The 27,052-nt window shown below is 41.0% G+C and overlaps 1 protein-coding gene across 4 annotated transcripts in view; it reads left to right on the plus strand.

Annotated features, from left to right (window-relative positions):
• The first annotated feature begins 6,447 nt into the window (after positions 1-6,447).
• The window catches only part of CDC14A (cell division cycle 14A), a 181,655-nt gene continuing 161,050 nt past the window's right edge, over positions 6,448-27,052 (plus strand). For 2 of the 4 annotated variants that reach the window (XM_036883870.2, XM_036883871.2), the window contains exons 1-2: positions 23,184-23,324; positions 24,087-24,177. In XM_036883870.2, coding sequence (XP_036739765.2) covers positions 23,276-23,324; positions 24,087-24,177 — 140 coding nt within the window. In that variant the 5' untranslated portion in view covers positions 23,184-23,275. Of the gene's footprint in view, positions 6,533-23,183; positions 23,325-24,086; positions 24,178-27,052 lie in introns of those variants that run through there. The other 2 variants (XM_057500470.1, XM_057500471.1) reach the window with 2 other exon arrangements.

The raw sequence follows: 27,052 nt of genomic DNA on the forward strand, positions 1-27,052 counted from the left end.
ACAAAATACTGAAATGCTGGAGCTGGATTGTCAGGATACCCTGTCAGAGGGAAGTAGTATTTTCTCTTCTTTAAGTAGTAAATTGCCAAAGAATTGCCTTGAAACTCAGAAGGAATCTCCTCCCCACCCAGAAGGTCATGGAGGCATTTACTGTGGAATCACTGGGGAATCTCCCTTCGATGGCTCCCATGGTCTGGAATCATTGAGGGAAACTTCTTTTAAAATGGTGGATTTCAGGGGAAGAGCCCTCACTGTCATAAGAGATAAGAGGTAGAGAGAAAAAGAGAGCTGGGTGAGAAATTTTTAAATGGTAGTAACTGGGTTTGTTTGCAGTCTGAAGTGGAGATATCAAGACAAATAGTGAGATTAAAGATTCAAGTCAGAATTAACAAAAGGCAAGATCAAGGTCTTACACCTGCAGAGGAAGTGGATTATTATTTGGATAGAGGAGGAATATTTCTTTCAGATTTGTAGGAATAAATAAACGATGGAGATACAGGGAAATATTGAGGAGACATCATAAAAGTTAGTCATGACATTTGGATTCTGGCACTGAATCTTCAGAAAGACTTTGTTTAAATGCAAATGCTATGGAGGGAAGTCATATTGGCTAGTTATCATAGATAATCACTGATGATTTTGGTGTTGATTAATTAAGACAAAATTATGAGATAGGAGAAGTCAATTTTCTTCATCTTCTTATTTCCCCGTTTAGCACTTCTGTTGCCATGTTGGATTCTACTTAACCATATTTAACCCTTTTCTTCAGAAGCTAATTCTGATGTCCTTCACCAAGGATTTTACTTTACAGTAGATGTCAAAATGATAAGTATACCTGTAACCCTTATTTTTGTGTTTCTGAGGTTCAAAGAATTGTGTAACTGACTCCAGAGAGGACCTAGGAGATGGTGGAAACTAAAGATATGTTTATTCAACTGATTTCACCCAATTATTAGAGAATACACATTCTCAAGTGAACATGGGCATGATAAAAATTGACCATGTACTTGTCCATAGAACAAATTCTTAAAAAGTTTTCAAAGAATAAGTACCACTTATAACACACTTACTGAAAGCAGGGCATTTAGGCCAGAAATCAATAACAAAAGACACCATAAAAATCCTATACATTGGAAATCAATACACGAGTTAAGAAGAAATCATAGTAGAAATTAGAAAATACAGCTGAATGATAAAGATCATATAACACTTTAATAAAATAAAAAATATTAAAAATATAAAAATAAATTTAAAAAATAATAATATATATTTGTAGGAGGCAGCACTAACACTACTTAACAACACAGAAAGATGTTTGGTCACATTATCATCATGGAAATGCAGATGAAAACTACAATGAGACACCACAGCATGTCACCAGAGGTTGGCAACATTTTAAAACCTGAAATGTTAACAAGGATGTGGAGCAACAAGACCTCTCATGTCCTGCTGAAACTAGTCCTGCTTTGGAACAGAGGTTGATACTGCTCAGTAAATTTGATGATATGCATATTCTACAACCCAGAATTCCTCTCTCAGATATATAACCTACAGACTCTTAAATATGTGCACCAGGGTGAATGTGCAAGAATGTTTATAGGACTATTTCTAGAAATAGCCCCAAATGTGCAAACAATTTAGATGCATATAGGGAATGGCTATAGAAAATGTGGTACAGTTATATGATGGATTATTATAAAGCAGGGAAAGGAATAACCAATAAATTACTGCTACATGGACAGGTATCAAAAACACCTTTGAGCTGAGAAGGCAAGTCACAGACATACATCCACTGTAATTCCCTTTATGAAAATTTCAGAACTATACAAAGTTATTTTACCAGGGCACAGTAAATCCTAAGGTAGTAGATAAACTCAATATTTAGAAAAGTGATTACTCTGGGGTAGAGGGAAGGAAAGACAAACAGCCAAAAAAGGGCACAAAGCTAGTTTCCAAACTCCTGGGGATGTTCTATGACTTAAGTTGGGTGGTAGACACATGGAATATTGTATTATTATTATTATAAAAAATACACATGTAAGTCATATATGCCATTTTGTATGTATAATATACATATATGTAATATATTTCATGATATGTTTATTTCATAGCAACAGAAAAGATTACTCTAGTAGCTATGGGGAAGAGAAGAGAGAGAAAATCAGGGGCACAAGTAAAGCCCCTGATGCCATAGTGATAAAATGTAAAAGAACAATGAAGGACACACATTTTTGAAATAGAATTTCAGGCATTTGAGTTAACTGGATGTAGTATGTTGAAGAAGAAAATTCTGAGGATTATTCAACTTTCTAGCTTGTGAGACTATAAATTTTTATGAATTAATAGAAACTTGCTGGAAGGCTAAATATAAACCAAGAACAGTGTTACTTTCATTGGAAAACTGAATAGTTCCAGGCCAGGAAGGGAGGGAAACATTCTTTTCACAGTCCCTTAAATTCTGAGCCATGTTTATATGTTACTTGTTCAAAAAATGAAAAAAAAATTAAAATGTAGGGATTTTTGTTTTGCTCAGGCAGGCTTGTTTAATTTAATGAGGAAAAAGTTCTGTAGTAGCAATATGATTATGGAAATGACTCCACCTATGTACCATGAATTAGACTAAATAACAAATCTTTTGTATTTGTCCTGGGCTAGGATGGAAGTAAGGGTTGATAGCCCTGTGGTCACAGGCTGATTCTTGCTTGGGTAAAACGTGAGTGCTGGGGCTGCCCCTGCAGCAGGGCTATAGGTGGGGTGGGGTGGTCACCACGGTCCACAGGATTGGTTGAATATAACAAAGAAGCTGTAAAATACTCCCAGGCTGGCCCTGTGGCCACATCAGCACCCCTTAAAAATTGTAGGGTGAGTTTGACTTTGACACTCTGCCCACCCTCTCTGTATTTTTACCTGTCAGGATCCTCTCCTATATATAATCCTATGTACATGTCAGCTCTTCCTCCGTAAGCTGCTAATGATAAAACCTTAAGGTATTAACCCCCTAACGGGGGTTCTGCATTTTTATCAAAAATGAAAAAATGCTCAGAACTAAAAATGTTATTGTTTGCTTTCTAATATTTAAATTTTTTCCTTTATATTGTTTGGCTAATTACCAAGGCTGATCTCCTGCCTCTCATTTTATATGGTAATTTACATAATAAAAACATTTTAATCATTGTTTTATTTTATATTCACACCCTGCTTCATTTCACACACTATTTGAGGTGATTTGTAATAAGCACATATCAAAAAATGGTGAGCTACACATAAGAAATTAAAAGTCAGGCTCAGAGAAATAAAAAACTAGAACAGAAAGTCATGTCTAGGCATAAAAAGAGAGCACAAATGAACCACTAGAACTGAGTTTCAAGTTTGGTCTAGGATTCCTGGTGAGAGTGGAAAGGGAGACATGATATGTTGCTAGTTGTTCTCTCCCCCTTCCGCCATCACATCCCCGAAAGCCCACTGTTTCCTTAAGGGAAGCATATAGCCTTTCCTAACACATGACCCTAGGAGAAATTTCTCACATGAGCTATAAGCATTTATTATCACTACTGAGTCCACATGCCTTTGCATAATAAAAGACGCAAAGCCCAAATGAAAATACATTTTAGCTGAGTTAAAATGGAATGAATGGCTCACTTGTGCATTGGGCAATGAGGGAAACAGTAGGTACAGGTGACATGACTTAAGAGAGCTGCGTGTTTACCAATTTATATCTCAGTAGCAAATAGCTAGGGATTTAAGTGTCCTCATTTGTGTGCTTGGGAAATATCATGCAATCACCTGATACAGTTGCATCATTTTTTGGGGGTTCATAGGAAAATAGTCGAAGTGATGTTCACTTGAAAATTCTGTTTGCTGAACTTTGTGAGTCGTGTGTTATTTTATAGCATATTTCAGTTGTCCTCTACACGATTAAATACCTTCATTTAATGGGCCACTGGGGAAATAACCCATTTCTAAGTAAAAGTTTGTGTTCAGCATGTTTATCGTTGACCTGGATAAAGAGAGTTCAGTATATTGATTAAAATGTTAATGGACATGAAGCTGGCTGGGTTAATTCAAACAATGGCTGACAGAAGCCAGGTCTCATTCCATCTGGGGCCCTTACATGACCACATCTGAAATATGTTCAAATCTGGCCAAAGGCATTTCTCCCTGTCTGTGGGATTTTTCTAGACCACTTCCTGTTTGAGCTTCTGTTCCTTGCTGTGCTCTCTGGCTCTGTGGCTCTGCTCATTGAGACCCTCTCATCCCAGGGTTTGCAGCCGGTCTTATTGCTTTGTGACCTATTTGGACCCACTTCTTGGCACTGCTTCCTGGAGACAGTCTGGTGTTCGGTCTTTGGCTTTGTGCCCTGCAGCTCTGTGGAAAGGGTGCTCCTGCCTCTCCCTCCTCCTCGGCCCAGCCTGGCCCACGGCTTGCTCTGTTTCCTCAGGGTATGTGAGTGTGTAGGGGTGTGATCAGTGTTTATCTCCTTTGTGTACTGGAGTCAAAGAATGAGGAAATGTAAGTGCTATTCAGAGCTGTTTAACAAAATTAAAAAACTCAAAAGTGTGTTCATTCATTCATTCATTCATTGATCCACTCATTGTACCAGGCACTGAGAACACTGAGGTAGAAATGATAGACACAGTCTATCATCACAGAGTTGAATTAATGGCAAAGGAGAAAGTTTAAGGCAGCTCTTTGTGTATGTGATTTATTTATCAATCAGGTACACAGTGGATATGGTTAACTGGACATTTAGGCAAGAGTGATGTAACAAAGATGGTGTGTCTCTGACAGCATTGTTACTTTAACACAGTGGTTCTCATACTGGGGTGATTTTGTGTCTCCCTCTGCCCCAGAGGCCTTTGGCAGTCTGGAGACATTGGGGATGTTATACTCGGGACAGTGCTACACGATGGTCAAAAGTTGGGAATGGTGCTATGTATACTATAGTGCGCAGAACAGCCCTCCATAACAAAGGACTATGGAGTCCAAAATCTCAATCATACTGAGACTGAGACTCCCTGGCTGGTCTATGTGCCAGTCTGAATGTTTATGAGAGAGCAACTATCAGGGAAGTTTCCTTTAGCTTAGTATTTATTATTACTAATGGCTGACATTTATTGAGCACTTGCTATATGCCAGGCATTACGGGAAATACTTTAAATGGATTATTTCATTTAATCACCAAAAACTCTATAGGATGGTGTTTTGCCAATGGGTTTCATCCCTGGGCAAGTTCACTATGGATTCAGTGAGACCAAAAAATGACAATGGAACATTCTTGGGGTGAAAGGGTTTATACCCAACTTTATTCCCACAGTGGCAGGTCAATCTAGAATCCTGTCCATTCACAATGAGTCTGCATGCAGCAAGCTGGTGTCTGCCTCTGGGGCTTCTCTGCCCCAACAGCCATCTCAGTCTCTATCCTCAACGCTGTCACTTCTCCAGCCTCTGCTCTCCTGCAGCCGTGCAGCCATGCAGCTGTGCAGCAGCCCAGAGTACTGGGTGGAGCTCCTTATATAGAGTCAATAACAACGTATTGCCCACACATGGGTAGTGGGCTAGCTGACCAGGGCCAGGTGAGAATCCTGGCCACAGGAACCTTCACTTTATCCACAGGTGGGTGTTAGTATTAGCTCTCTTCTACAAATGGAGAAACAGGTTTAGTGGGGTTAAGAAAATAGCTCTCAATCTCATTGCTAGCAACTGGTAGAGCAGGGAGCTGAACCCAGGAAGTCTGGCTCTTAGCTCTTCACCACAAACACCATCTCTAAATTCAGAGGGCAGGTCTTCCTTAGCTCTTTAGAAATCATTTTAGTGACAGACTGACTCAGCCCTTACTATTGGTTATAGGCTTCTATTGGAAGCTCGAGGGGAAAAAGGTCAACATAACAGTGCATAATTCATCTCAAATTGGGAAAAGAGAATTTAACATTCCATTAAAACATCAACATCTAGTTTGTGATTAACAGGTCTCCCACATGCGTGGGCAGCTGGCATATTAATCTGACCAGGTAAAGAGACTCAGCTAGAACTGTTAGTCGTATCTGCTTCAGCTGTGATGTGTTTTTAGCATGGATGCTCTAAACAGCAGAATCACACTAATAGGCTCTGATGCAGTCAGCATTCATTATCTTATACTTTGGTTTCACTTTTCATTATTTTACACTTCTGCTTTACTAAGGGCTTCTGGGCAGTTTTTGGTAAAATTTTAGGATCAGACTGCACTTTCTTTCAGTTAGGTGTTTTCTGAAGGCCAAGCAGTGTCCACTGTCCTCCACCCCTTTCCCTGCATTCCGACGCCTTAGCGCTCCGGGACTGCAATCTGACCTCGCTCCTCAGCCACACAGTCTAACTGAGAGAAGGTAATCAAACACCCCGTCCGCCCCTGTGATAGGGCAGAGCTCTGTCTTCTCACCCGAGTACCCGGCTGGCACCACCTGGAAGAATGAGAAGGTGACTCAGAATATGTGGGGTCCTTACAGTGCAAGCGGATATCCTTATGAAGAAGAGGAAGTATGGGCCCCACAAATCGCAGGTTGGTATGAAGCAAGTGTACCTTGGGTCCCAGTAAGTCTCTCAATGACTCGCTTTGAGAAATATGTGTGTGTGTACTCACGGATTTCGCTGGTTTGTTTTGAGATCCTTGAGGTGTGTGGGAAGGGGCATCTGTGACTGCCCTGGGCGTTTTTAACAAGAGTAACTTCCCTAGAATTCCTGTATGTTTGGCTGACCATGAAAATGCTCTTATACTCAGGTCCAGGGCAACTTCTAGTGGGTTAAAGGCCCAGGAAGTTGATTGTCTTTTTTATGATCCCTGTAGTACATAGTGTTATGTAGAGGGTGGTTGGCAGGTGGATACTTTTTTATGGGAAAGCACCTTTTTTTCCTGCTTGTTATCAAGACTGGTGTATACCTATCTCACCATCTAATTCAATAGGTCTCACAGACACTATTGCATTAATCGCCTCTCTGAATTCCTGGGGTATGGCTGCCTGGTGATTTTTTGTTTTGTTGTGTTTTTCTTGTCCTTTAAAACTTATAGAGGTTAATTATCTTAAACTGAGCAATAATACAGTGACAATAGCAGCTACCATTTATTGATGGCAATATGCCAAGCACAGGACTGACTGCCTTAAGTGTGCTATCTCACTTTATCGGCCTAACAGCCTTTTCATTTTTTTATTCCCACTTTACAGAAGAGAAAAGTGAAGGTTATATTAGGTGATTCAGGTTGGATTAGGTCACATGGCAGGTACGAAAGCAGCTAGACTGGGATTTGAACACAGGCTGGCTTGAACACAAGGTTCATGTGATTAACCACTCTCCTGCACTGAGTACCCCTGTTGGGCTCAGGTGTAGCCCAAGGATTATTGAGCAGAGAGACAACAGAATAAGAAGTAAAACAATAGAATGGGAGTGAAGGAGTGGAAGCGTGCTCTAGGAAAACTGATGTCACGTTCCACAGAGATAATATAATATTTCATGAATTTCATTTTTAAGGGCACACACTTAAAACATTTTCCTGATGTTACAGATCTCAGGCTTATTTCAGGTGGAATTTCCTATTCTGCCCTTTTCCCGCTAAGAAGCTTAAGTAAGACTCTTGATTAAGAGAGTTAATTACCACTAGTGTAGTAGTCATTTAATCAGAGATGTAATATGTTGAGTTATAATTTCTATTCAGATTTCTCTATGCTTTTAAGAGGATGCTTGCACAGACCATAAACCTTTAAGGGAAAATAGGAAATGTAGATTTGTCTTGCCAATGGGTTTTAGCCCCCAGCAAATTCCCTACGGATTCAGTGTAACCAAAGAAATTAGAGCAGAAAGTTTCTTTGGGGTGAAAGGGTTTATTACCCGGCTTGTCCTCCTTGTGGTAGGGGGAGCACTAATCTCTCTGCCTCCGCCCAGAGCACTGGGCCTTGCTCTCTATATAGCGCAATAATAGCTTATTGCCTAAACGTGTGGAAGTAGAAGTCCAGCAACAGGCCAGTTACATCATCAGGTGGTTTAAGGTCAGTGAGGATCCTGGCCATAGGAACCCCAACTTCCCCACAATTCACCACCCTCTACAAAACCCCTGCCTATTCCCCCTCCTCTCTTAGGTGATCCCATCTTCTCATTCATGAGGAAAATAGAAGTAATTAGACAAATATACCATTTCTACCACTTGCCCATCCAATTCATAAACTTAAGTACATATGCTCTCATTCTTACCTCCTTTTAGAGTTGGGGTTGGCAAACTATGGTCTATGGGCCTGACATATTTTTGTAAATAAAATTTTATTGGAAGACAATTATTTCCGTTTGTTTATGTATTCTCTATGGCTCCTTTTGCAATCCAAAGACTGAGCTGAGTAGTTAAAACAGAGACTTTATGACCTGAAAAACCTGAAGTATTTACCATCTGACCCTTTATAATAAAGTTTGCAGATTGTCCCAGAAGATGGGCATGATCTTCATTACCAAGCCTAATATTTCTCATTCTTAATCTTGGTCTCATCATTTCTTCAGGTCATTTAGAATTTCCTTCTGCCCTTGGCCTCTCCAACTCCCTTGGCCCCTTTCCCTCAGTCTGTCAGTTGCTTAAAGATACCAGCCTTAACACAAAATGAAACATTCCCTTTGTCCTGCAGCCTTCTCAGGACCCTGCCTTACCTCTCATATTCTCTTCTGAACCAAGTTCTTAGAAGTGTTGCTTTCACTATAAATCTCATGTTCCTTACCATCTAGACATGTCTCAAACCACTTCAGTCTTGCTTCTGTCCTCACCATTCATGATTAGTTAGCTAATTAGCTAATTAAACCAATCAGTTTAATTAATGACATCATTTAGTTAATTAATTAAAATATTTGTTGGGGTACCACCATGGGCCAGGTTCTGTACTGTGCTCTGAGGATACAACAGTGAGCCAAACTGGAATAAAACCTTGCCAGGTGGAATTTATAATCTAGTGCAGGAGTCAGACAATGAAGAAAATAAGTAAGTAAAGTATGCAGCAAGTTAGAAAATGTTAAGTACTGTGGAGGAAAATGAACCAGGGAAGGGAGATAGGAAGTGCTGGTGGTGGGGTGGGGAGTTCAGATTTTAAGAGTGGTGCGGTAAGGAGTCACTGAGAAGATGGCATCTGAGCAAAGACCGAATGGAGGTGAGAGTGAGTCCCTGGCAGAAGGAACAGCAAGGGCAAGAGCCCTGGTGTGAGAGTGTATCTGGAATGTTCAAGGAACTACAAGGACCCATGTGGCTGGTTGAATAGGAATAAGGGGCAGAGTGACAGGAGACAGAGTTGGAAGGGTGATGAGAGGTTATGTCACTTAGAGCCGTACATGTCATTTTAAGGGTTTCAGCTTTTACTCTGAATGATTTGGGATAGCACTGGAGGCTTTAGAGCCAAGAAGTGATATGATCTGAGGTGATATGGGCACTTTGAAGGGACCCCTCTGCTGCTTTGTTAAGACTAACCCCAAACCAATATAATACTGTGTATCAGCTATACTTTAATTAAAAAAAGAAAAGACTAACCCACTGTTAAACAAGGGCATAATGAGGGAAGTCAGATTGCTGCAGTTATTTCTAGATGGTGGCTTGGGTGTGGTATAGAAGCAGAGAACTGCTCCAGTTCCAAATATATTTTGAAGGTAAAGGTGACAGGACTTGCTACGGATTAGATGTGGTTTGTGACATAAAGAAGGTGTCAAGGATAAATCCAAGGTTTTTGGCTTGAGCTACTGAAAAGATGGGATCGCCATTGAGAATAGGAAGCTTGTATGAGGAGCAAGTTTTAGGGGAAAGATCAGGAGTTTGTTTGGGGCACCCTAAGTTTGAGGTGCCTTTTAAACATTCCAGTGAAAATGTCTAGTGTGCAGTTGTATATGTAAGTCAGGAGGTCAGTGCAGAGGTCAGGGTTGGAGAGAAACGTGCATGTTTGTGTGTAGGTCAGAGTTAAAGCCATATGACAAGATGAGATCATTACAGGAGTGACTTAGATTAGAAGGGAAGCTCTGTGCCCTGGGGCACTCCAATTTTAAGACGTTGAGAAAATGAGGAGGAACAGAGTCGAAAAGAGCAACAGGCACTGAGACCCAAGGGGACCAGGAGATGTGGTGTCGTGGAAGCTCAGTAAGGAAAGTGATTTGAGGAGAAGGACGCAAACAGTGGGGTTCAGTGTTGCTAACATGTCAAGTAAGATGAGGACTGAGAATTGACCACTGAATTCAGAGTTATGTGGATCACTGGTGACCTTCGCAAGAGCAATTTTGATGGAATGGTGGTTACAGAAGACTGATTGGAGTGTGTTCAAGAGAGAATGATGGGGGAAGAATAGGAGATGGGGAGGACAGGAAAATTTTGAAGAGTTTTGCCATGAAAAGCAGCAGTGAAATGACCTCTAAGGGACATGTCACTTCTGATTTTATCTGTCATCTCTGATGCTGTACTGTCACCTCTGCTGGCTTCTACGACTTCCACCTGCCAATATCTGCTACTCTATGCCTAAGGAGTTACTCAGAATCTTGCAAGAACCAAAGGGAAGTGTGAGAGCATTAACATCCCAGGAGCAGCCCTCAGCCAATGTCTGGTGGGAGGTGGTAGATAATTACCGGAGCTCCCTTGCTCTCTGGGTGATTTGGGGGTGCTCTGAGACAGATAGTTTTACACCATTACCCGGAGCATCCAGGAGGAATAAGCTCCAGTTGCCTACCCTTGCAGCTGGGCTTGAAGACACCCCCTCTATTGGTTGTCTTTCCTGCTCCACTTCTCCACTCCCCACTTGGTGTTCCTTGCATCTCCCAAATAAATTGCTTGCCCATGAATCCTTGCTTTAGCATCTTCCTTTGGGGAATCCTAAATTAGAACATTGCATAGTTGGACATAATCTAAGACTTAGCAAAGCTTAAATGGCCTCATATTAATGCAAAAAATACTGACATTTAGCTTATAGTTCACATATTTCCAATTAAAAATCCCTTCTTAACAAGTAGTTTTGGGCACTTATGAAATGGAAAGATTGAGGAAGTCTCCTTTCCCAGATAATCCTTAGGCTTTCTTTTTCTACCTGTGATAATAGAAAATATATATTTGGTCTTAGTATCCATTCCTGACACAGAAATTCTAAAACTTTGGAATTTCCTGAGTTACCAGGTAAGAGAAGCATCTTTTGTTATTCACAAGTTCAGTGTAGCAGAGTTTATGCTAATGAGGTGACCCCGTTGGGCCCCTAGGTAGTTTCAAGATAGGGGGCTGGTTACCAGAAGAACCATACTATGATTAAACAGTTGGAAGTTGCTGCCCTACCCCTAGACCTCTGGGGACAGGAGAGAGGCTTGAGACTGAGGTCAGTCACTGACGGCCAGGAATTAAACAGTGGATTCAGAGAGCTTCCTACTTGGTGAACAGATCAAGGTACTGGGAGGGTGGTACACCCAGAGAAGGCCTGGAAGCTCTAAGTCTCCTCCATGCCTTTCCTTATGCATTTCTTCCATTTAGCTGATCTTGATTTGTATCCTTTATAATAAATTTGTAATAAGAGGTAAAATATTTTCCTTAGTCCTGTGAGCTATTCTAGCAAAGTAGTGAACCTGAGGAGGGAGTTGGGGGGTGCCCCTTTTTATAGCTGGTTGGTCAGTAGAGGTGGCAGCTAGTGGCTGGCACCTGAAGTGGGGCAGTCTTGTGGGACTGAGCCCTTAACCTGTGGGGTCTGCGCTAACTCCAGGTACTTAATATGAGAATGGAATTGAATTGTAGGACACCCAGCTGGTGCCTATAGAGAATTGGAGAATTGCTTGGTGTGGAAAACACCCACATTTTTGGAAATCACACCTATACGTGTGGTGAGTAGAAACAGTAGAGGACCACAAAAAACTGAATTCTTTAAAAAAGGTATGTTACCTGCATTTTGAAGGCATCAGCACACTATGAACATTGCCAGATATGAGGGTGAGAGCAAAAGTTTGATTTTGTGCCTGGTGTATTCATTTTATATCTGTGGTTTTTAGTCCTACAAAGTCTAGGAACTTATTAATTAGAGAGTAGTAATACTGCTTTTAAGACATACTTTCCTTCCCTCTACTCCTATAGAACCTAAAAACAGTATACTTCTAAAATCATCTGAGAGTCCTTTCATTAAGGTCGTAGAGAATCTGTCACCAGGAGTAAAGTTCCAATTCTCTTATCACCTTTATATTTCAATATCTCAGTTTTGGTGTCTTTTGAGAAAAGAAAATCTATCTGGAGCTATTTTTCATTCTCTTTCAAGAGTACTTCTTTCTACCCATGCCTTAAAATGTTGATATTCCCCATGGCTAATTCTGATTTTCTTCAATGCTTGTTCCATACCCTCTTCCTTGGAGATAAATTTTATTTGAAAGATATGTGTTCTGAGTTTACTATGTGCTGTGCATTATTCTAAGCAATTTACAAACGTGCTGGTTTCTTCTTCATGACATTATGCTGTAGGTACTCTTCCTATTTTTGTTTTATGGGTTAGGAAACTAAGGCACGGTGAGGTAAGTAATACGTCCAAGGTTGCACCGTTACTAAGGGGAGGGGCCAGGACTTGGACTCGGAGAGTCTCTCTCCAGAGGCCATGCTCTTTATCACCTCACTATCCTTATCCAGCAATTTAGACCATGCCTATTTTTTGAAGATTCTCACACCTGTTAGTCAAGCCCATCCACCTCTCCTGAACTTCAGATCTACATATTTAAGTACTTACTACCATTTCCTTCTCATTGTCCAGCAAATACTTCAAGTTCTAGAAAATACAAACTGAGCTCATTTCATTCCCCATGAACATCCTATAGCACTGTTTCAGAAAATGGCATCACCATCCCGCTAGTGAAGGAGTTGAAATTCTGGGAGTTGTCCTAGTCTCCCTCTCTCTTGCTCAACTTTCATATTCACCTATTTGGCATATCCTGTCAACTGCAGTTCCTAAAGATGTCTTGAATTTGGCTTTCTCATTATATCCTCTCACATCTACCCTCATCATTTCTTTCCTGAATTACTGAGTAGCAGGGGCTTCCAGTGTTTGCATAAACCATAGTCACCCTGGGGATTCATATATGCTTGGGTATATCTGATGAACTCGTATGGAAGGCCCTCCAAAAGTCTGTTTGTGAGAGAAAAGAGAAGTCTATGAAGGGAGACAGAAGAATTCAACTTGACTAAAAGAAGAAACAGTGATGAGCTTGAACGAGTAACAAAACCAGGTTTGAGGTTTTTGAAGGATAGGTACTGCTTGGTAACACAAGGTAGTTCTCATTTGCACCTGCAACTCATAGCATTTAGTGCAATATGCTATTGCTGAAATCTTAGACAAAAACAGAACATTGCAGGATATGAACCTTTATTCTGGGCTACATATTTAAAAAGTCCTTATAATTAGTTTAAATTCATTTTATTTATTTTTAAAATAACCTTATGAACAACACAAAAGGAAATACAGAAAAAATATGCCCTACAGCCCACTGCCGTAACAAAATAACTATTTCTATGACTTGGTTAAGATGAATTACCCTACAAGTGCAATGCATGATTTTATTTTTACAATTATATTTACTACAAGTAAGTTCATAAACCAAATGGGCATATAGGTTTTTTTAGTGTATTACTTTTGTCAAGTTTTAGAGTAGGACCAGAGATAAGCTGGGTCAAACCAAGGTATTGTCCTTTTAAAAATATTTTTTAAGAAACCAAACAAAAAATAATAAAACAGTATATAATATACAAATCACCCGTAACCCATCCGTTCTAACACTATTATTTTGGTATATTCTCTTTCAGTCATCTTTCTAAATGTTTGTTTGGCTTCTTAGACAGTAGTATTTTAACATATATACAATTTTTAATAATGCTTTCAAAATATAGAACTTAATATAATATAGAAGGGATGGCATGATGGTCTAGGTCATGTGCTTTGGGGGGACAGTTACACCTATACCTGGGTTCTAGTCCCAGATGCATTAACTATTCAGTTTTGGGCACATCTGAACATTTCTGAGCCTCAGTATCACCATCTGATAATGATTATGTATGACTAAATATTGGTTAAATGAAAATGTATATGTAAAGGCTTGCCATACAGTTTGGAATGTCATAGGTATTAAAAAGTAATAGCCATTATTACTAATTATCTTCTGTGTAAATATACATACATAACCTTCCTGATCATTACTTTGACTTTTGCATAATAGCCAATTTAGTAGTTGAGTTGTAATGCACATTTAACCTTTCTTCTCTTTTATAATTTGTTATATTAAAAACAGAGGCAGCCTATTGTTTCAGTGTTCATGTCTTTGACTACATGTGTTTACTGGCTGAATTTACTCTTTGTAAATTGCTGTTTACGTTTTTTACTTTATTGTGATTGCTGTGATTTCTTATAAATTTGCATACTTCTTTACATAAAACATAACTCATTATCATATTTCCTGAAAATATCTTTTTGCTTTGATGCTGACCTTTTCATTTTGGTTAAGCTTTTACATAGTCAAACCTGTTGATCTTTTTCTTTGCAGTTTCTTCTGTTAGGTTTGTACTTCTTCTGCCTGGAGTGACTGGATAATTAATCTTATTTTCTATTAATTCATTTAAAAAATGTCTAACTCTTTTATGCACGTGGGATTCATTCTAGTTTGGATGAAACTTAAATTATTCCCCCACCCCCATATTTCTAACCAATTATCCTAATGTCATTTATTGAATAGTCCTCTATCCTGTTCAAAATTTGCTTTCTATATTTCAGTTTTTCCATATGGTCATTTCAGAACCAACATTATTATCCAAAAATATCCTGTGATCCATTTTCATCACTATATGTATCTCAGAGTTATGAAATAATATATAATTCACCTCTACTCTATGTAATCTCTACCTCATTATATAAACAACTTTTCACTCAAAGAAAATATCAGTGCCCCAAAAGCTAAACTATAGGCTTTCACTTGCCTTCTCATCAACTAATTCCTTTATAAATCCACTAACTGCTGATGGTCTGTGCTTAGTAAGGGCTTTTTCTGAAATTTTTACATGGAGCTCAGAGCCCATAACAGTTTCTATTCGACTCTGGAATTCTTACATTACCCACAAACACTCATAGAAAAGGTGTTATTTTGAACTCCAGCTAATAACCATAGGTTTGTTATTATAATATCAATATTATGTTATATTATATTATAATATCAAGCCTTATAATATCAATCCTTAGGCACTAATATCCATGTCCTTCCCCATTATTGTCATTTTTATTTATTATCTTTTCACCATTTTCTATGCACTGCATTAGAAACTATCCATCTGGTTATGTCACTTCCCCTGCTGTGACTCCCATTGCTTGATAAAGGGTCACATTCTTTTGAGTGGCCTACAAGGCTGTTCACAGTCTGGCTCTTATCTTGTCTCCAGCCTCAACTCCATCTTCCTTCCCAACTAGAGGAAGATGTGTTCTGACAAGCACGGGAACCAGTGCTCTGACCAAACATCCCAGTTGGGCTCATCCCACCGTCCAGAGCTGAGGCAGTGTGAAGCAAGGCAGGAGGATGAGGTAGACACAGCAATGACCCCATCCCACACCAGCTTGTAGGCAGTGGGCGCCTAGGTATCTCTTCCCTGGACACCTTCTTGTGAAGGGATAAACTAACAAAACAACCTCACCATCCTCCCCTTTCTCCCCACACCCCATGTCCTCAGAGGATACAACAATAGGGGAATTCCTTGGACCATAGTCCTTGAGTCCTACCTACATATCAAAACACAAATGAAAGTTAGGCAATGTTTGCCTACTACAGAGGTCCAGGGGAGGGATGATGTTTGCAATGAAGACAAAATTAGAAGGCTTTGGGATACATTATGAAGGCAGAGCAAACAACTTATGTGGAATGTTGAGATGCGGGGCGTAAGTGAAAATGGTCCTCAACTTGGTGGTGGCTTGTACATTTAGGTGAATGGTGGCCATGTGTATTGAGCTGGAGAAGTCTGGAGGAGGAAGAGGTTGAGGGGTGCAAATCAAAAGTTCTGGCCAGGAAAGTGTTAGGAAAAGGTTGAGTCAATGTGGTATGGTAAATCAATGGTCTAGTCATTTTTTTTCTCATTCCAGTAGGCTAATAGTACTTAGGTTACTGGTGCTCCAAAGATGAAAATCACTTTCAGAGGGTTGCTGTAAAGAGCAGTGATGAGGTAAAGTCCATCAGGAACACGTGACTAGGGAACACCCAAGAGCACCAAGGTTCTGTACACACAGCGCGAGTTAGAGAAGAATTTCGTCTGCACACTGGCGAGTGTTTTCTCTCTTAATGAGAGAGAGGCAAGACCAGGGCCAGCTGTCTCTCTGGGTGGTGTATGCATGTCATGCAGTATAGCCTCTGCCTTTTTTTTTTAATCATTAGGGACATCAACTTGCCACTAAGAAGTCAAGGATTCAAACCATTTGTGTTAATTTATTATTTCTAAAAGTTTTTTAAAAAGTCTTTTAGAAATCAACCTCTTACACATCTTAAATTAATTTTGTTACTCAAAATGTTTTAATGAGGTATAATTTTTGTATATTCTATTTTTTTACATATGCTTAGGGCCCTTTTACTGAAAATACACACATTTTAGAAGAAATATATATCATCTTTCCCCAACATATGCAAATTATTTCAGGAATCTCAGACAACTCTTCCTTTCATGCACTTAATTATGTTCTGAAAAAAAAAAATGGACAAGTTCTACTTTGTCTTTTTAATAGTGAGAGGAAAAGGAAGCAATGGAAGATTCTACTAAGTGGGGTTTAGTTTATACTATTGTTATTGTAAGTTTGATTCTTTGAGGATTAATGGACTATGCACCAATCTATTTATAATTAGTTTAAATATGTTACAATTTCTGGCAATTTTTATATCCCCTGATGGGGGGATTATTAAAATAAATTTAATTTAATTTAAATTTAAAAACATGATAGGCTTTGTCTATTTAATATATTTCATTTTGGTGCCCCATTGCTCTCTGGATAAGGTCCAGATTTTTAATCTTTCTTACCAAAATCCTTTTCCCTTCCTCCCACTTCATACTCTATGCTGGAATCAAAAAGAACTACTTCAGATCTCTGAATTAGCCTTTCTTTCTATTGCTCCCCATCCGCTGTACATAATATTCCTTCAGCGCGGGACTCTCTCATTGTGTCTTCTTCCTTCTCACCTTCCCTGCCACCGTGCTCCCTCAGCACTCCGGCTTCCTCTACCTGGCTAACTCCCACTCAACTGACAAGTCTAGGATTCTGCAGGGAACTCTTTCCTTACTCCTTAGCACTAAGGCTCTCCACAGAAGCTTCCTAGTGGTCTGAACTTCCTTCAACCTATCATGTGTCTCACTAATCTATATTCTTTTCTAGAATGCAAATTCCTGAAGAACAAGAAGTTGGTCTTATTCTTAATTGTAATCGTAGCACTTAGCATAGCACTAGGCAAATACTGGATAGTAAATATTGGCTGAATTAATGCACAAATATAAAAATGTATATTTGATGTTATGGGAAATAAAACATGGTTATAAAAAGAAATATTTTACCTAAAACAGGCATATTTTAGGATAAGCAGAAATACTCTTGTGTGCATGTTAGATTATATATATCACTATTGTCCTACGTTAATAAATCCAAATTGTACTTTAGATATAATCTGAAGAATAACACAGACTCATGTGGAAAGGCTTGGTACATATGTGTGTTGTTTCCCATGGGAATCAATATAATTATAGGTGTTAATAAAACGAGAATAACCATCACGAATCTGTTCAATAATTGTATACTATTCTGTGGGAAAAATGGAAACCAAGGGTCTCTTATTAGTTTATTGAAAATGTTATTTTCCCCTGGAGTTCCTGATTTACATATCCAAGTGAAACTGATTTACATATCCAAGTGATTCACCTAAGTTCATCTCCCAACACTGTAACCACTCATTCTCTAAATATTTTTTGAGCATCTGTTTCATGATGGCTTCCTTATTTGTAAAATGGGAATAATAATAGCACCTAAGAGCTGAGACAAAAATTGCTATGCTTTGTTTCAATAAAACTTAACAATTAACTATTATTTTCCTGATGGAAAACTGTACAAAGTATAGTAGGGACATGTATTAAAAGTGCATGTGGGGGTAAATGTTGTAACGTTGAGATTAAAACATGTAGCTCACTGATATTTCTCAGCGGGGTGATGGAGATGAGGGTGGTGGTAGTTGAGGTAGTGGTAATAGGGGTGAAGAGTGATGAGAGGTATATTATTTGTATTTGTTTTTGGAGAAAAAAATGTCCACTTTACTTCTTCCCCAAAAAGAGTAGGAATGGCAAATTAATGTGAAAGGATAAATTCTGTAAAGTTAAAAACTACACTGGGTTGTGGTCTATTTGAAAAACTGGCCTATAATTGAACACTGTTAAGTATATCGACAAACCATGGAACTTTCTTTTATCTTGTAAAACTGCCTCATTCTTTTATTGGCTGTATTAGTTAAAGGTTACATGATTGCTCAATTGTTTTATTTAATGTTCACTAAACCAGTATTTCTTATACTACACTCTGTAGAATGCTGGAGTGATCTTAATTACAGAGTGGAAAAATAATTCAAATATTTATAGAAGCCGCATGACAACAATAGCAATGGCAGATAATGCACCATTTGTTGTTTTTTCATTCTGAGTTTAAATTATTTAAATATTTTCTCTAAAATTTTGAAGAAAATGGTTAAGATATTATGCATATACATTATTATGCTTGGTGTTTTATTATCTCAAAAGTCTAAGAACCTGTGAGCTAAACAATGTAAGAGAAGCCAATTTAGGAGAAACCTGAGAAGAGATTATGGGTATTAGAGCAAATAATGAATACTGGTCTTGTTTCTACCACCAACCAACCACGTGAGTTTGGACATCAATTGCCCACTGTGGACATCAGTTTCTTCTGTTTTTATTCCTCTATTTTGTCACCTCATCTTTTAAAAATGAAAGAGTTTGTAGAATCCCTGTCTGCTTACCACTCCACTCCCACCCCCAGATGGGGCTCTGCTATCTTGGGCTCCATGTAATCTGTTTGAAAACTGGAGCTAGCTGACCTCCTGGGCCACTTCTCTGGTTTGGAATTTTTGATTCTGGTCTGGAATTCTTAACCAGGTATTGGTGATTAGTGTTAGGCCAAGACCTTAGCTTCTGTGGGCAGCTATTTCATGAGCCACGTTGTCTACATATTTTTGGTATTCTGGTTGCACTGTAATAACTTTTTTGTATATATACTTTACTAAAAGCTCCTTTAAATTTTTCTTTGGCATCAGTCAAGGAATTATCAAAATATTTAGACAATTCGAATTACTTTGGATTTCAAATTACTCAGTGCAGGTTTCTACTGCTCCTCATTTCATAGTTAAACTAAAAATAAATATTTAGAAAGAATTCAAAGTATGTATTCTTTATTTTCTTTTACTTAGATATCATCATCACTGAACAAGCAACTAAAAGAGTATGTTGTAATGAGAAATGATGGTAATTTTCAAATAATAGGATATGTAAATATCACAGCTGTCAGGACTTTGACTATCCTGAGCAAATTTTTCCTTGCTGGTCCAACAAGAGATATTTTTCTTTTTTCTTACAGCAAAATGATACAAAAAACTTTGTTTTCATTGCTTTTGTTCCCATCTGAATCTTCCATCACTGCTTTTTTCTGATCTCAGAACTGGTCATAGCGGGTCACCACTGGCCTGCATTCAGTTCTGGGGCACACTTTCTGAGGGGTACAGACAAATCTGAGAAGAGAATGACTGGACAGCAAGGTGGCCAGAAGCCATGTAATTTAAGAAAAGGTTGAAGAAAATGGGGATTTTAATCTAGGGAAGACTGAGAGGCAGAAATGGTCCAAGGGAGCTCCCGTTGCATTTTTGAAGATATAACTAGTCCAAGAGTGACTAAGGGTGTTTGGTACAGCCTCAAGGGGCAGAATGAGAATGAGGGTGGTGACCTATTTGGGAGTTGCCTCCAGCAGTGAGCTTTCTAGCTCTTCAGGTGCACAACCACAGGCTGTGGGCTGCCTCTCAGGGCCTTGGAGGTAGGATTCAAGCAGTGCTTTCAGAGTTAGACAAAACATTGTTGTTTTCAAATCTGAGACACTTCTATACTTTACTGTAAAATTTCTATGCATGACATTACTTTCCTTTTCTGCAGTTGAGTGACATCTTAATTCTCTATTTCCTTTATGTGTAAAACAAGTTTCTTTATTGTTGTTTAAAATAAAAATCAATTCCTAACATTTCTATTAAGTAGGGTGATTGTAAAGAAGTCTTTTCCATTATATTCCTCTATTAGACTGTGAAATCACACCTTTATTATGAAACTACACCAGTAGGAACATTGACCTCATGATTATTGAGAGAATAAAGTGTTTTATGATCTCATTAGAAATTTGACATATCTGTGTGCTGTGTGTGCACTATCTTGTTTGCATTTTTCTTGTAGAATTTTCTATAACATTTAGATTGTGCAGATTTGGTTTAGAGAGATTTAGTTATACTGACAATCCCTTATTTTCTTTTCATGAAACATAAAAAATACTACTTATAGAGACTTATAGTAACAATTGGAGGACAATAACTTCTAAAGTTTCATTATAATATTCATAATGTAAATACACTAAATTCATATTGTAAATATACTTCTTCATTTTGAGTTCTTAACTTTAAGGACTTCTATTTGTTGCATTATAATTCATTCCTTGTGACCACAGTTTCTAAGCAGGAGAATTATATGAAAGAAAATGTTTTTGTAAATTCATTTTAGAAAATAACAAGAGGGTGTTCAATTAAATATGCCTTCTCTGAAAGTGCAAATTTCGAGTTCTTTTCATTTGATTATTCTGTGAAATTAAAAGTTGATGCGTTGAATGAGAACATGGACTTTTTTCTAATGCAGGTTTTCTAGTACATTTGGTTAAAAAATTGTTGAAATTTGTGAGGTGAATTTAGATTTTACATGAATTTTAAGTCAGCAAATTTGGAAGTAGATCTGTGTCATCGATTTAAGTTAGCCTTTTAAACAAAGTCGGTAAGTTTATTGATACATTCATATAGTTTGCTTTTCCGTATAAAAATCTCAGAATTTTTCAAGTAATAGTTTGATTCGACCAACATGATTGTTGACATTAAGATTTGGGGGAATAAAGATCAGGCAAAATTCAACTAATTGTGTAAATACGGACATGTTTGAGGGATGCTTCCTTCTTTAGAACTTGGTAGTCATTGCTGGTGCCAGAAGTGCCTCTCAACAGGGTGGAGCACTCGTTACAACTGGTCTTTTCAGGATTTTTACAATTTTAAAAACTCGTTGAGATATTTTTCCCTCATGTGACGGTGAGGTGCTCTTTAGTGATTCTTCCAAGCTTTACATTTATGTGGTTCTGGCCTTAGAGTTTAAAGATTTAGATGTTAGGATAGGTTTTTCTTTTTATCTTGCCAGGTAATGTTTGATTGGAATTACGGAGACGTTCCGAGTATTTTTTCTGAATATCTAAGTACTATCGCTTATCAACTTCTGTTACTGTTTAGGTTTTTGGATAGCCAGCAAAGCTTACTGAGGGGCCGAGGTCAACGACTAGAGCGTTCCTCGCTGGCCTTAGGGCGCTCCTTCCAAGTCGGGGAGCCGGCTCCTCACTTGTGCGCCCTCCTTCTCCGAGGTAAACAAGCGACAGCAAATCCAAAGGCGACGCAAATCCCTTTCTCTTCCTGGAGAAACCACTCACAGCGCTCGCTCCTCTGATGGTGGGTCTGTAGCGTCATTTTCAGTCGGAAGGACTGCCCTCTAATTAGGCAGGTCTGGGGGACCCTCAGCATTAAAGTTGTTCAAACAGTAGGAGGAGCCTCACTGAAACCAGTCGAGGGCTTCTTTGAGAGCAACAGCTCCCTGCAGCGCTTCAGCTAAGTCTAGGTAAAGAAATTCTTTTGTGTTGATTTCCCGCGTGGACCAGGGGCCCTCCCCTCTCCTAGGCTGATCTCCCTCCCCATCCCCACCCGCCTGGCTCCCGGACCCGAGCAATACAAAGGTTAGGCTTTGTGATGACTTTGTGCCCACCGCGGTCGTGCAGAGAGGACGTGGGGAACCGCATGGGAACGTTTTTCCCCCGTGAGAACAAAGCACAAGTTATATCGGAGTCCAGTATGCGTAGAGAAAACCACCAGTAAGTGTTCTTCTGAGCTAGGAGGTAGCGCTTCTCTACTATTTTTTATGAAGATGGAGATCTGTCAGTGGTGAGGACGGAGGTTGGTTGAAATATTAGCTGTAAGAAAGGCTGGGCAGGGAGATCTGAGGTCCTTGAGTGTGTGTGGGCGTGCCTGCAAGAGTTTAGAAGAGCGTGGGTGAATGGGCGAGAGGGAAAGAGAAAGAAGAAAAATATGGAGTGGGATTAGATTTAGTGGCGGCAGAAAAGGGAGGGACGCAGGCGATCCTTGCCTGCGAAGCCACAGCAGCGCCCTCCTGGACATCTACTTCCCGCACCACGGTTTCATTCATAAGTTTCTGGTTGGCAGGCCCCTCCCGGCTCCGCTGGGCCGAGGCCCTGTTTTCTTGTACAGTAATTGGTGGACGGTAACAAAGCCTCAACAACCGGCTCCTAGTGACCCGCGGGGCGCCTAGTAACTGGAGCGCGGGGCGGAGGGCGGAGGGCGGAGAAAGGAGCGGAGCTGTCCCTTTAAGGGATGGCCGCGGAGCCGTGAAAGTGGAGGGGGCTGAGGCGGGCGGGGAGGAAGGTGTGGGGGCGGACCTAGGGGGAGGAGGAGGAAGCGCTGCTGCCTGAAGGAGGTGGAGAAGGAGGGGCCCGAGCAGCTGCTACCAGCTCGCGGGCACCGGAGACCTGCCGGTTGCCGCCAGAGTAGCCACCGGCGCGATCGGGGCCAGACGTCTCCTCCTCCATGACCACTTTGGGAGCCGGGGAAAGACTTTGCCCGGCCGTCAGAGCTGGTCTGTGTTTCCCAGGCGCGGCGGCGGCGGCGAAGAAGCTGCAGCCGGGTCCGAGTCCGAGCGGCCACAGTCCGGAGCGTGTACGCCCCGCGCGGAGCGGGCTCGGGTTGCCCACGGAATGTCCCCGGGGCACCGGGCGCACTGACCGCCCAGCCGTCTTCGCCGTCGGCGCCTGCTGCCTCTCTCGCGCGGGCTGGGGGTTCGGGACTGCACGCTTCCTGGCTTCTGGCCTGTGGGGAAGCCCCCGGGGGCGGGTGACCCCAGCTGGCCACGACCCAGCCGTACCCCGTGTGTATCTTGATTAAGATGGCAGCGGAGTCAGGGGAACTAATCGGGGCTTGCGAGTTCATGAAAGGTGAGCAGCAGCCCCGCATCCACCAACCCCCCCTCACGCTCAACTCTGCACTTTCTCGTCCCTATGTTCCAGCCACTGTCCCCAAACTTTTCCCGAAGCCCCCGGTGACCTGCAGCCGCTTTGCACGTTCGATTTCCTTCTCTGTACTATCATCTCCCCGAGGACCCCCTGCTTCCGGCTTCTCTGTCTGTCTTGCGTCCCTCGTTCCCTCTGCAGCTCGCACGGATGGCCTCCCGGCGCGGTAATGGGACAACGCCGGCTTCTACTAGCTCGTGCTGATGCTGCTCTGGGAGATCTTTCTGCCTTTATCCCACTATGTCTGGCTTTGGCTTTCGGGACACCCTCCAGCAGCACCTCCTAGTCTTTCCTCTCTTCCTGAAAGCCTCCTGAGCTGCAGGGGAGAAGAGAGCCCCTTTCTTCCCTTCCCGCAGCTGCTGAGGTCTGTAGAGTTCTAAACCAAACTTGCACCTCCAGTCCTATGGTACCCCCAGCTTCTATCTGCTTGCGCTGGCTTGAAACAAGGAACCCCGTTTCACCGCTGGGTCCGTCAGCCTGGTTCTCATCTGCGTCTCTGCTGTGTGCTCTTGAGTCACTGGCCATTTCTGGGAAAGGTCAGATTTCTGCAGGAATTACATGTGCTAATGGGGTCTGTAAATAATGGGTTGCAGTTGTTATTTTGAACCTTCGTGCATTTTCACCATCCCTCAGGTTCAGCTTCCCTACTTCTCACGTTTTCTCCTGGCTTTTCAACTTTTCTTTCAGATCGTTTATATTTTGCTACTCTAAGGAACAGACCAAAAAGCACAGTGAATACCCACTATTTCTCCATCGATGAGGAGCTGGTCTATGAAAAGTAAGTTTCTCTTTTGTTTTTTTCTCAACCATTTAGCTTGTTGGCTCTTTGGGGAGGACACATTATGCACCATTATGGCAGTTTTATTCACTTTCCCTCAGTGGTACACGAAACAAAACCAACTTTGTAAGGCTCAGGTGCTTGGAGAAAGGTGTAAGGCTCAGGTGCTTGGAGAAAGGTGCAGGGAAAGGTATGATTTGAACCTGTCAACACCTTACTCGTTTTAGATCTCTCTCTCTGTCAGTTCTTTCTACCACCAAGACAAACTGCAAGTATAGATTCCCATCACTTCCCAGAGTAGGACCGGGGAGACATACACTCTGTCCTTGCTGGACTCTAATTGGCCTGTGACTAAGTCACTGAATATTCATGGAGCACCCACAGAGTGTAGGGCAGTGTGTGTGTATTGCAGGTGATTCAGTTTTACAGTTCACAAGCCTTCTGTCGTCTCTCAGGATGTTTTTGGGCAGCTCGTTTTTGCAAAGTGGGACACATTTAGCTGGAGGTAGCTGTACCCATCATATCTATATGTAAGATTTTACCTGTATGACAAATTATTGGGTTATTTTATGTGGGTGCCCCAAGCTTCACAGTTTTTTTCTTTGCCTTTGAGGAAGTAGTATGGGGGTGCCGATTTACTTTTTCAGTTACTTTGCTTCTGTGGGATTAGGATTTGAGAGTGTAAGATAAGAGTAGGGAACTGTTTTCTGTGAAAGACCATTGATCTATGGTGAAAAAGATACCGCAATACTTTTAGTAAAAATTTAAGGAGAGAAATCTCTATTCAACAAAAGCAACATAATAAGGAATGAGAAGGCTGACTTGACTTTATGGCCTTTTATTAAAAGAGTTGATGTTTCAGATAGTCTAGTGCCATCTGACATAAACATTTAGTTTTACTTTCTTATTGTCTTAGCAAACTGTGCAATTAAATGAACTTGGTGAAGTGAACCTAGTCAGTCTAGTAAACCTCCTTGGACTTGTCCTGTTAAAAGGGATTTTGGCAGTTCTGCTTGAGGATTTGTGGTGCCACCAGGCATTTGAAAAGAGAGAGTATTTTCGACCTTCAAGAGCGTATCTTTTATTTGAGGGCAAATGATGTTTAATTGTCACTTCTTCATAGGGACTCTTGAAACTGGTGTCTTCAGGACGTTGCTCTTGGTGGTACTGGGGGCAGGATGCGTCTTGAATGGCTGAAGTGCAAGTGGGAATGAAAGAGCCCTTTGCTGCTGCTCTTGAATGCCCAGAGTGGCTGCAGCAAAGAAGTCTAAATCCCTGGTGTCAGATTACAGCTCTGCTCCTAGACAGAATGGAGTACTGCAGGGCCGGCTCCCTGACCCGGTGCCTGGGCGGCGGTGGGGCGGCGGTGATGTCCCTGCCGCAGCCTCACTGAGTGTTTGCTCTACTGTTGGGAATGTGCGCTTCTGTGGCTTCCTTTTGGTGAGTTTGGAGTTTGGAGACTTCTTGTGAGTCTGAGGGTAGGGATGGTATATATGCCCTTATGTTCAATTCTGCAGTGACTGACATGCCAGAGGCTGCTGAGATGTCATTGAACAAGCTCCTGTCATTGAAGTCTGAGTTGCTTTTGTTGGGATTGCTAGATGGTGGAGCTAGGAGAAAGTTACACGTAGCCAACTATACACAGTGATCAGTGGCTTTTTGATTCTAGTATTGATAATGTGAGGCACAGTTTTTGTGTGATTATGATGTTGGTATTTGAGGGTAGGGCCACAAGTCACACTTCTCTCATATTTATTCTACTGTATTTTTGGTGTCTTGTAAAGAAAGACTTGTTGGAGAGATCATCCAATTTATATTGTGAATTTGATGTCATTTGAAACTATGATGAGGACTCCAGTCTGGCAGAGTATATATTTCATTTCATTTGGACTTGCATAGCTCCTGAGCCACAGCAGTGGCTGTGGTGCTGATCACCCACAACTCCATTGTTTTTGTTACCCCAGTATATTACACAGGGTTAGGTGATGTGGAGCATACAATTGATGATAAATGACGTGTTACCTTCCAGGAGCTGCAAACCTGTAGGAAGAATGACAGGACTGCAATGAGATGGGTAGAAAAGAGAATTGCTGTAAGAGAAACGTGACCCTTGTGCTAGGGGGAATTTACACGTGTGTGGGAGCACATCTGGTGGAGGGGTGCCAGAGTCTTCATGGAGGAGTTAAGATTGGCTTGAGTGATGGGCAGAGTTTTATCAGGCAAGGGTGTGAGAGGAGAGATCCCAGGAGCGAGAACAGTGAGGACAAGGAGGGGGCGCTCTGGAGTGTGTTTGGGGACTAGTAAATCCTCTGTGTGCCGGGTGTGTATACAGGGCACATGGGGATGCACAGTAGTAAGCTGAAAGGTCGGTTGGGGGCAGACTGAAGGCCGTAGTGAGGACCAGCAGCTTCCATGGTGCTCCGTGGGCATCTCCTGAGGGTTTTGGGACAGTCCCTTGTGTGACTGCCTCAGTGCTAACTGCAAATAATGGCTAACATTTACTGAGCATTTGAATGCATGCCAGATGCTGTTCTATGTGTTCCACAACTGTCACAGCAGATTTGGGAGACAGGTTCCATTATCATCCTCAGTGTGTAAATGAGGAGGGTAGGGTACACAGAGGTTAGGTAAGTTGCCCAAAGTCACAGAAGTAGAAAATAGCAGAGCTGGAATTGGAAGCCAAGTCCCCTGGCCCTGGAATACATATATCCTCTCTCAAAAAATTAATTTGATAGCATCATTTAGAGTGGATTAGAGAGGGGATAGAAGCCCACTTAGAAAAATTCCAGAATGTTCAGGGGGAAGAAATAAGGGCCTAGAGATTAGGATTGGTGGCAGTTATGGTGGGAAGAAGGGATCTGAATCCATGTGATTT

The sequence above is a fragment of the Manis pentadactyla genome, chromosome 4 (genome assembly GCF_030020395.1).
Source record: "Manis pentadactyla isolate mManPen7 chromosome 4, mManPen7.hap1, whole genome shotgun sequence".
Lineage (NCBI taxonomy): Eukaryota > Metazoa > Chordata > Mammalia > Pholidota > Manidae > Manis > Manis pentadactyla.